The 11,406-nt window shown below is 37.4% G+C and overlaps 1 protein-coding gene and 1 long non-coding RNA gene across 3 annotated transcripts; one reads left to right on the forward strand and one right to left on the reverse strand.

Moving 5' to 3' along the window:
• On the reverse strand, positions 353 to 1,165 carry LOC107607384. The gene has a single exon (XM_016309347.1). It carries the CDS (start codon positions 1,163 to 1,165, stop codon positions 353 to 355), a length of 813 nt encoding a protein of 270 aa, XP_016164833.1.
• Positions 3,489 to 9,201, forward strand: LOC107610015. 2 transcript variants are annotated; one of them, XR_001613365.2, is made up of 3 exons: positions 3,489 to 4,313; positions 6,388 to 6,548; positions 8,512 to 9,201. It is a non-coding gene; the product is annotated as an uncharacterized LOC107610015 (long non-coding RNA). The 2 variants fall into 2 exon arrangements; XR_002350060.1 differs by lacking the exon at positions 8,512 to 9,201 and having other exon boundaries at positions 6,388 to 7,895.

Here is an 11,406-nt window from a genome sequence, read left to right on the forward strand (position 1 = left end):
CTAGAAAAAAATAATGAGATTTACCAGATAGCCGATCAAGAATTTGATCGATAAATGGTAGCGGAAAATGATCATTTTTAGTGACCGTGTTTAACCTTCGGTAGTCAATGCACACCCGCCAAGAGTTTTGCACCCTTATTGCTATAAGCTCCCCGCTCTCATTCTTGATTGTGGTCACCCCGGACTTCTTTGGCACAACTTGGATGGGACTCACCCATTCACTATCCGAAATGGGGTAGATGATGTCCGCTTCTAATAACCGGGTGACCTCTTTTTTCAAAACCTCTAAAATGGTAGGATTTAGTCGCCTTTGAGGTTGTCAAACGGGTCTAGCTCCTTCCTCTAGGAATATTCAGTGCTCGCATACTTGGGGGCTTATGCCCACTAGATCTGCCAAGCTCCACCCTATGGCCCTCTTGTTCTTCCTCAAAACATTTAGCAACTTTTCTTGTTGTTGATGAGTGAGTTCCCTTGCAACAATCATCGGGAACTTGTGGGCTTCATCAAGGTATGAGTACTTTAGGTGGGGCGGTAGTGGCTTCAATTCTACCTTTTGTTCTTGACTAGACACTTGAACTTCCGGAAGATCCGGATGGGGTAAGGTGTTCACTTCACTTGGTTCTTCACTAATTTCTTCAATCATATTCTTCTCATCTAGCTTCGCATAATGCACTTCGGCCACAATGTTGTCAATTAAGTCACACCGGAATATGGAATGGTTCTCCGGTGGGTGCCTCATCGCTTCATCTAGGCTAAAACTTACAACTCTCCCGTCGATCTCAAATGAGTAGGTTCCCGAATAGACATCCAACTTAAACCTAGAGGTCCTCAAAAATGGCCTTCCGAGTAATATGGATGATGTCCTTTTGGACTCACTAGGTGGCATCTCAATGATGTGAAAATCAATCGGAAATATCAAACCCTTTATGTTTACCAACACATCTTCCACAATGCCTGTCACGGTTATTATACTCTTGCCCGCTAAGACAAACCTAGCCGCTGACCGCTTCAACGGTGGGAGGTTCAATATATGATAAACGGAAAGAGGCATAATACTCACGCATGCACCAAGATCGCACATACAATCAATAAATTGAACTCCAGCTATGGTACAAGTAACCATGCACGGGCCTGGGTCACCACATTTTTCTGGTAATGCTCCCATCAAAGCGGAAATAGAACTCCCCAATGGAATAGTTTCTAACTTATGAATTCTATCTTTGTTCATACATAAGTCCTTAAGAAACTTTGCATATTTAGGTACTTGATGGATAGCATCAAAGAGAGGGATAGTTACCTCCACTTTCTTGAACATCTCCACCATTTTGGGGTCAAGTTCCATACGCTTCTTAGCCTTCCTTGCTAGTGTAGGAAATGGGATTGGTTGAGCAATTTCTCTGATGAATCCACATTTTATGATATTTATTTACTCTAACTTGGTGGATTTCATCAACTTTTCTTGCATTTATCCATTGAAATAGCATAGTTTCATAATTTCTCCCTAAATTGTGCTTGAAAGTGAAAACATGCTTTTTAGGCTTTATAATTGCTAAATTTTATTCACTTTAATTCCATTTGATTCCTTGATGTGTTTGTTGAGTAATTTTAGGCTTACAAGGCAAGTATGGATTGAAGAAGTGGAAGGAAAGCATGCAAAATGGGAGAATTCAAGAAATGAAGGATTTGTAAAGCTGCCAGCCCCGACCTCTCTATACTAAATTGGTCATAACTTGAGCTACAGAGGTCCAAATGAGGCGGTTTCAGTAGCATTGGAAAGCTAATTTCCGGGGCTTCGAAATGATATATAATTTTCTATAGTTGACTAAGTTGAAGTGTGCGTACGCACACAATTTATGCGCACGCACAGGTCAGAAAACAGCAAGTGTGCGGACGCACACATCTGTGCATCCGCATAGGTCCTGGCACGTGAGCTCATTAACTGAAAATTACTGGGGGCAATTTATGGGCCTCCAAAGCCCAATCCAACTCATTTCTGAAGCTATTTCAAGCCAAATTGAAGAGGAATGAAGGGGGAAGCACTTAGGTTTAGGTTTTTACATGTTTTTGTTAGTTTTCTAGATAGAGAAGCTCCCGCTTCTCTCTAGAACCTAGGGTTTTTAGTTTAATTGCTTTGTAATTTCTTATTTTAATTCTTGTTTTAATCTAGTTTCTTCTATCTCTCCTTGTTCTATGGTCTTAATTTCATTACTTTATCTTGTTATTTTCTCCATTTTTGTCACTTTTATGTAGTTGCACTCTTGCTACTTTAATTTACATTTAATGCAATTTTATGTTTCATGCCTCTTTCATTGCTTTATTGAGTTGCTATCTTTATTTTTCTTGCTTGGTAGTTGTAGCATTTATTATTTCTTGTCATTTTACCATTCTTTCTTTACATGCCCACCAAGTGTTTGACAAAATGCTTGGTTGGATTTTTGCTTAGTTTTTCACACTCTTGGTTGGAAAATTGGATAATTGGGTGAACTTGAGTGGTGGATGTCCATTTCCCATTGTGTGAGGATTGTTAATTAATTTGGTTTCCCTTGACTCTAAGTGACCCACTAGTGTTGACTTAGGACTTAGGGTTGAGATTAATTATGCCTAGTTGACTTATCCTCGATGTAGGGTTGACTAATTGGGATTAATTCACATACAATTACCATGTTTGTGGTTCACCACTAGGATAGGAATCCTTAATTACCCACTTCTTGCCAAGAGTCCTTTTTGTCATTTAAATTCCTTTATCATTGCCTTTACTTGCTTTCTCTATTAATTACTTGCATGCAAAGTTACTTTTTTACCTCTTCATTTCATTCCTTTCCATTTCTATCTCTTGCTTGCTCCTTGCGATCACCACCCCCAATCCCTTATAGCCAATAATTGAACATTTCATTGCAATTCCTAGGAAAGATGATCCGGGGTTGATTTACTCTTGATCTCGGTTTATATCTTGTACTTAATTTATTATTTGATCTTGAGAATTCAATGTTGGTTTGGACTATACTACCAACGAATTGATTCTAGTTTTGATTGATTCCAAACTATACAAGAATTCTCTTCATTAAATTTGGCGCCATTGCCGGAAATTAGCAATGGTATTACATTGTTAGCCATTGTTAATGTGTGAATATTTGAATAGTTTGTTTTTGATTGGTTACTTGTTTTTGCTTGTAAATATGTCTCTTGGTTGTTAGCTTGCTTTAATAAATTTTTGTTTTAAAATGCATATATGAATAGTTAGTAATTTTGTTTAAATTACCTTTTTTACTTGAATTGCATGTTTAAATTTTTTTTATTATTATTAATTTTTTGGATGATTAAAATGTTTTGGTAGATTTTTGTTTGTGCGTATTAAAAATGCTTTAAATAGTCCATAATTTTAATTTGAAAGATAAAATTTTAAATTAATTTTAAAGTTAATGTAAATAGTGGCATATTTTTATTAATTTCTTGTTTATATGCATTTTGCATTGTTGGGTGAATTTCTATTTTGAAAAAAAAAAACAACGCCCTCTCTGCGTGCGTACGCCTCCATACAACTCATCCGTCTGGGGCGTTCGCACAGCATATGCGTATGCACCCCCAATTCACCCCCTTCTGCTGGGAGCAACCGCACAGTCGGTGCGTCCGCACCACCCCTACTCTTCCTTCCCTTCTCTTTTCCAATTCCCCAACGTTCATCCCTCTCCTCTCCTTTTCTGTTCCAACATCCACCACCACCATCACCCACCAACGTCCACCAGCCGCCACCACTCCCGACGATCGGCGACCACCGAACCACCATCCCCTTTTCCCCCTCTCTTCTCCCTCATCGCTCTTCTCTCTTTCCTCGTCCCTGACCCCTTCTCTGCGCCACCTCAGCCGCGACACCACACTCCCCTCCCTTCATCCATAATCGCCGGCGATTACCCACACCGCCGCGTCCCTTTCTCTTCCCCTTTCCCTCTTCTAGCTTCCACCGAGCCCAGTGCCCTCGCGACGTTCCCCTTGCGCCTCCTCTTCCCTGACTGCCAACCATCACCGTCGGCCTTAACCCAGAACCCACCGCGCCATCGACAAGGCACCACGACCCTCTTCCTTCTTCTTCCCTTTACAGCGCGGCCGTCGCAACCTCCTTAGCTCAGCGCCGAACCAGTCTCCAGCCACTCCAACCTCTTCTCATCTCTCCACGAGCCCCTATGTCTGTATCACTGCACCCCACGGTAGCCAGAGTTGCTGCCGCACCACCTTCGCCGCCGCTTCTGCTCCAGCCGTCCGTTTCACACCACCTCCATCCTCCCTTTCCTTCCCTGCTCCAATTTTCTGCTTTCCAGGTCTCAATTCTTTCTCTTCTATTTAGTCTGTTTAGCCTGTTACAGTTGTTATTTCAGTTTTTTTAGTAGTTTAGTTAGATTAGCTTAGTATAGTTAAACTAGGTGGTTAGAGAATCTGGCGTGGATAGTGGATTTAGGTTTGTTATGATCAATAATGTTGTTTGGAAATGTTGATGTTTCATTGAATTCCTCTTTATTTATTGCTGACAATTTGCCCCTGTGCTAATCTGACTTGTCTGATGCTGCTGTATATTGATTTATTGCTGCCTTATTCTACCTGGTTGATGCTGAGTTCTTGTTTTAATTTGAACCTAATCACTGGATTCAGTTAGGTGCATTTGTATGGATTCATGTTGCTTGCTTGTGGAGTAGTTATTGAATTCAATGAAAGGAGTGTTGACTGAATCAATTACTGTTGTTTCTTGCTGCTGTGTTTTTGTTCATGGCTGTTTGGGGTGAACCAACTGCTGAATATGGTTAATGGTTGCTTGTGCAGTGAGGATTTATTTTTGCTGAATGTATGAATTTAAGTTGTTTTTGCTGCTGTTTTGTTCCAATTTGAACTCAATCACTTGACTCAAGATACTTAGTTGTTCAAATTCATGTTGAATACTTGTGATTGGTTGTTGAATTCAAGAAAAAAAATGCTGCTGGATTGTTCCTTGTTGCAGTCTTGGTGCTGTAACTTAGACCATTATTTGCTCATGGCTGCGGGTTGCTTAATTGTTCATTGCTGCTTGTTGCTGGTTGGCTTGGTTTGAATTGCTTATTAATTTTTTGTTGCTATTTGTTAGCCTAGTTTCTCAATTCATATGAACTTGTATATGGTTTTTGTGTTTTTAATTGTTAATGAATTCATATAGAATCTGAATTGAGTGTTTGAATTTAGGGAAATAGGCCAATTTACTATTGAAATGCTGCAGGATTTTTTCTAACCTTATTTCATTAAATGACATTGTCTTCTTTGGTGCAACAAGATTCTATTTGACGGATTACTGTGTCAATAGAATCTTGTTTGCTAAATGGGTTTGGAAATTTCCTTCCTTACGAGTTTTGGTCAATTCTTTAAGTTCTTTGCTTCCTTTAAATTATGTGTTCTTCTTGAGCATTGAATATGCCTTAATTGAGTTTTAAATTGACCATAAACTTGAAATTCTTTTGAGATTTTGAGCCCCTTTTGCATAAACTCACAAGATTGAAGGTTTTAAATCTATGTGGCTGAATTGATTCATTCTATTCATGCCTAACTTTCATTAAGTCACTTAGATCATGAGTTTTCAACTCTTGTTTCAACTTGTGACTTTTATGCTTCGTTATAATTTGGTGTTTGAATTTTCCTCGTTTACCTTTGTCAACACCAAAATTTCTCGGCTTATGCTAAGTGGATGTGCCCACTATTCTTTGATTATATGCCCACTATAATTGCATTACTCACTTAGGCATAAGTCATATTTTATTTTGAGAAGTTGAACATGAACTTTCTTGTTTTGGAACTTTGGAAATTTTCAGAATTTAGGGACGTTTTTGCTATGCCGAGAACTTTTTCCTTTCTCTTTTGTTTTCAACTAACTCTTTCTTTTCCTTTACATGACTTTGATGTTTGTTTTCTTTTTCAACTAACTTTTTCTTCTTAACATAACTATTGACTATCTTTTCTTTATTTTCTTTTTCAACTAACTATTTTCTTTTTACTCACATAACTTTTAACTTTCTTTCTCTTTTCAACTAACACTAACTTTTTAACTGTTTTCTTTACTTTTAACTTTCTTTCTCTTTTCAACTAACACTAACTTTTTAACTGTTTTCTTTTCTTCCCCGACCTTTTGACTTTTCCTTTCCTTTTCAACTAACTTTCCTTTTAACCTTTTACATGTTTTCTTTTTCTTCGTGCATAGCAATAACGCTCCTTTCTTCTTTTTCTCTTTGATAAACAAGCAAGTTAGCTTTCTTAGATTCCTTTATTTGATTGGAAGTTACTTTTTCTAACTTGAATCTCGTGTGCTTCCATTCAAATTTATATTATCTGTTCACTTCATTCATATGCTTTTTTGTGACTTAGCTCTTTCCTTTTTAGCACCACCATCACTCTTGCAGCCACTCTATCGCCTAACCCACCAGTTGAAGGTGGAGGTGACCCAGTGACGACTCCTTCCACTCCGCATGATCGCGAGCACCGAGGATGGTGCTGCATTTTAAGTGTGGGGAGGTTGTGCATCTTCATCAAGCACATCATGGGTGACAATCTTCATTTTCGAACACTTAGTGTAGTTTTTTTTTTATGTTTTTTTTGGTACTTTGTATATATTTTATCCTTTTGAGAAATTTTTTACTTAGTTTATTGCACTTTTTAATTTTGCTTGTACATAACTTAGTATTATATAGTAGTTATACATATTTGGATATTTTGCTCTTAATTTTGGCTTGTACATATGTTCTTTTTGGTTTTTAGTCTTGATTGTGATTTGGGATGATGTGATGATTGCACCTAAGTTTGGTTTCCTATATACTTGTTATTTTGGTTTGATTGAAATTAGGAATTAAACTTAGAATTTTTGACTTTTTCTATCCAATCACACCATATACATATATAGAATAAATGTTAGTCAATTTAATGAAATTTTCCAAGAAACTTACTCTTTATATAGGGCATTGAAATTCAAATTGAATTGAGTTGAAAATTTTCATTGAAACTTGCATGATTTATACATTGTGGAATATGGTTTTTGAGTTAAAGAACATATAACTTGTGAGATTTTGAACCTCATTGTGTGGTTACACTATTTGACCACTTATTTTATTTTTGTGTGTGCTCTTCTCTATGAGTGCAATCTTTAGTTTGTTTAATTCTATATATCCATTATTTAATGTATGATTATGCAATTATGGGATTGAGGCCATCACTTCATTATATCTCACTTACCCAAATAGCCTACCATTTCATTCACCTTTATTTGCCACTTTGAGCCTATGAATACCCCCTTTTGTTCTTTATTTTACCACATCATTAACCTTAAGCGAAAAATAATGAAATATTCTTTGTTTGAATCTTTGAGTAGCTTAAGTTAGTGTGTGTGATGTTTAAGTGTGGGGAAGATATGGAAAACTTGGGTTGATGAAAATGTGTTTTATTCTTGTTGAAAAATCTTGGAAATTTGGGGTGCATACTCATGTAATATTATAGAAACCATATGCATTGATGTGTTGGTATATATATATTATGTTCATGAAAAAAAAAGAGAAAAAAAAGAAAAGAAAAGACAAAGAAATAATGAAAAAAGGGGACAAAATTATCCCAATGAGAAATTCAATAAACGTCAACGCATATGTGATTGAATTTGATGCATGAGTGTGTGTATATGTAAAAGTGAGATTATGGGTAGCTAAGTTCGATATTAGAAGTTTATAGGTTGTGTGTGTGTTAGGTGATAATTTAGGCTAATCAAAGATTCAAATGCAAGCTCACTTAGCTATATATACATCCTTACCTTTAACCTTAGTCCCATTACAACCTTGAAAAGACCTCCTGATTTTTGCATATGTACATTAAATTTGTGTTAATTGGTTAGATGAAGAACAAACTTTTGAAAGCATGATTAGAGGAGAATTCAGTGGATTGACCCTAAACACTTGAGTGATTAGAGTGTATATACATATCCGGTGAGGGTTCAATCATTCAATTCCATATTTTCACCTTTGATCATTGTTATCTTGCAAGTTTGTTAAAATCTTTTATATAACTCAATTCAATTGTGAATGTGATTTGGTTATAATTGCCTTAGCCCTTAATTGTGTATAGATGCTTTCTTGGAAATTGATTTACTTGGACAAATTAAATACATATAGAGAGTTATATAGTATAAGGTATAATAGTTGCATACATATAGGTACATTGCATATAGATAATTTGTATTGAATAATTGTTGATTCCCCTTCTTCTCTTCCTTTGGTATAGCATGAGGACATGCTATTGTTTAAGTGTGGGGATGTGATGAATCCACATTTCATGATATTTATTTACTCTAACTTGGTGGATTTCATCAACTTTTCTTGCATTTATCGATTGAAATAGCATAGTTTCATAATTTCTCTCTAAATTGTACTTGAAAGTGAAAACATGCTTTTTAAGCTTTATAATTGCTAAATTTTATTCACTTTTAATTTCATTTAATGTCTTGATGTGTTTGTTGAGTAATTTCAGGCTTACAAGGCAAGTATGGATTGAAGAAGTGGAAGGAAAGCATGCAAAATGGGAGAATTCAAGAAATGAAGGATTTGTAAAGCTGTCAGCCCCAACCTCTCTGTACTAAATTGGTCATAACTTGAGCTACAGAAGTCCAAATGAGGCGGTTCCAGTGGCATTGGAAAGCTAACGTCCGGTGCTTCGAAATGATATATAATTTGCTATAGTGGACTAAGTTTAAGTGTGCATACGCACACAATTTATGTGCACGCACAGGTCAGAAAACAGCAAGTGTGCGGACGCGCAAATCTATGCGTCCGCACAGGTCCTGGCACGTGAGCTCATTAACTGGAAATCACTGGGGTGATTTCTGGGCCTCCAAAGCCCAATCCAACTTCTGAAGCTATTTCAAGCCAAATTGAAGAGGAATGAAAGGGGGAGCACTTAGGTTTAGGTTTTTACATGTTTTTGTTAGTTTTCTAGAGAGAGAAGATCCCCCTTCTCTCTAGAACCTAGGGTTTTTAGTTTAATTACTTTGTAATTTCTTGTTTTAATTCTTGTTTTAATCTAGCTTTTTCTATCTCTCCTTGTTCTATGGTCTTAATTTCATTACTTTATCTTGTTATTTTCTCCATTTTTGTCAGTTTTATGTATTTGCACTCTTGCTACTTTAATTTACATTTAATGCAATTTTATGTTTCATGCCTCTTTCATTGTTTTATTGAGTTGCTATCTTTATTTTTCTTGCTTGGTAGTTGTAGCATTTATTATTTCTTGTCATTTTACCATGCTTTCTTTACATGCCCACCAAGTGTTTGACAAAATGCTTGGTTGGGTTTTTGCTTAGTTTTTTACACTCTTGGTTGGAAAATTGGATAATTGGATGAACTTGAATGGTGGATGTCCATTTTTCATTGTGTGAGGATTGTTAATTAATTTGGTTTCCTATGACTCTAAGTGACCTACTAGTGTTGACTTAGGACTTAGGGATTGAGATTAATTATGCCTAGTTGACTTATCCTCGATGTAGGGTTGACTAATTGGGATTAATTCACACACAATTACCATATTTGTGGTTCACCACTAGGATAGGAATCCTTGATTACCCATTTCTTGCTAAGAGTCCTTTTTGTCATTTAAATTCCTTTATCATTGCCTCTACTTGCTTTCTCTATTAATTACTTGCATGCAAAGTTACTTTTTTACCTCTTCATTTTATTCCTTGCCATTTACATCTCTTGCTTGCTCCTTGCAATCACCACCCCCAATCCCTTATAGCCAATAATTGAACATTTCATTACAATTCTTAGGGAAGACGATCCGAGGTTGATTTACTCTTGATCTCAGTTTATATCTTGTATTGAATTTACTATTTGATCTTGAGAATTCATTGTTGGTTTGGACTATACTACCAACGAATTGATTCTAGTTTTGATTGATTCCAAACTATACAATAATTCTCTTCATCATTCTTCCTCCAAGACCTTCTTCTCTTTAGAAACTTCACTTTTTGGTTGAGAGTCTTTATCTTCAACCACCACTTGTGCCTTATCTTCCTCTTCGATCTCTTCTATCTCAATTCCCTCCTCATCTTGAGTAACTCTTATTGGTGTAGGTGCCTTTGGACTCCTCTCCTGTAATTGAGTTCCGAATCTCAAGGTAATGGCATTGATGCCACCTTTGGGATTGGGTAGAGGTTGAGAAGGAATGACACTAGAATTTGAGGCCTGAGGAGTGGAAGTGGATGGCGGTTCTATGCGGGCAAGAAGAGCTTGGAGAGTAGTTGTAAGACCGGTAAGACCAGCGGCAAGTGTAGTTTGAAGTTCTTTTTGGCCTTGGAGAATGGATCGAAGTGTATCATCTTGATTGGGAGAAGTGGAAGGATATGTGATTTGAGGGGCTTGTGATTGATTGGGTTGAGGTGGTTGTCTTTGATGTGGTGGTTGGTATGTCTGGTAATTTCTTTCTCTTTTTGTTGAGGGTATGCTTGGCTTTGTTGGTATGGTTGATTTTGTGAGTATCGGTTTTGTGAATTGTTGTTGTTCCATCTTTGATTTCTTCCGTCGTTGTTGTTGTCCCTACCTCCTTGTTGATAATTGTCTCGCCATCCTTGGTTGGAATTATCTCTCCAACCTTGATTATAGTTGCCACCCCCTTGATTGAAATTGCCTCCTTGTTGGTAGTATCCTTGATTCGGGTGGTCATAGAAATTGTGGGTAGCCGCCAAGGTGTTATCTTCTTGGAGACTCGGACACTCGTCTATATAGTGGGAATAGCAAGAGCAAATTCCACACACTCGTTGGGAGACCAATTGTTGGCTTTATTGTTGAGGAGGTGGTGGAGGTTGATGTTGTTGTTGAGGTTGTTGTTGACCAAGTTGGAGTTACTTTAGAATGCTTGTCATCTCACCCAAGGATTTGGCAAGGGCGGCGGTCTCACTACTAGTGGAAACTTCATTTACGGTCTTTGGATGGTTGGTTCTCTGTCTAGCATGTTGAGTGGACTCGGCCAAGTCGGTAATGAGTTGCCATGCCTCCTCCGCCGTCCTATACTTTGACAAAGAACCGTTGCTTGAAGCATCCAATAGAGTCTTGTCTTGAGGTCTCATTCCTTGTCACACATAGCTAAGCAATACTTGAATGTCAATCATGTGGTTGGGACATGAGTCAAGAAGCTTGCAAAACCACTCCCAATACTTGTATAGAGTTTCCATTTTGCCTTGTACAATGCATGAGATCTCTTTTCTCAACTTGTCCGTCATTTCCACGGGAAAGAATTTATCTAGGAACTCCCTTCTAAGCAAGTCCCAATTAGTAACAACATCACTAGGCAAAGTGTAAAACCACTCTTTGGCTCTTCCCTCTAGAGAGAATGGGAAGGCAAACAACCATATAGCAACCTCATCGGATCCTT

Source organism: Arachis ipaensis, chromosome B07 (genome assembly GCF_000816755.2).
Source record: "Arachis ipaensis cultivar K30076 chromosome B07, Araip1.1, whole genome shotgun sequence".
Classification (NCBI taxonomy): domain Eukaryota; kingdom Viridiplantae; phylum Streptophyta; class Magnoliopsida; order Fabales; family Fabaceae; genus Arachis; species Arachis ipaensis.

Coding starts and splice junctions, on each gene's coding strand:
- LOC107607384 (XM_016309347.1), bottom strand. CDS start 1,165: ATGGGAGCATTACCAGAAAAATGTGGTGACCCAGGCCCGTGCATGGTT.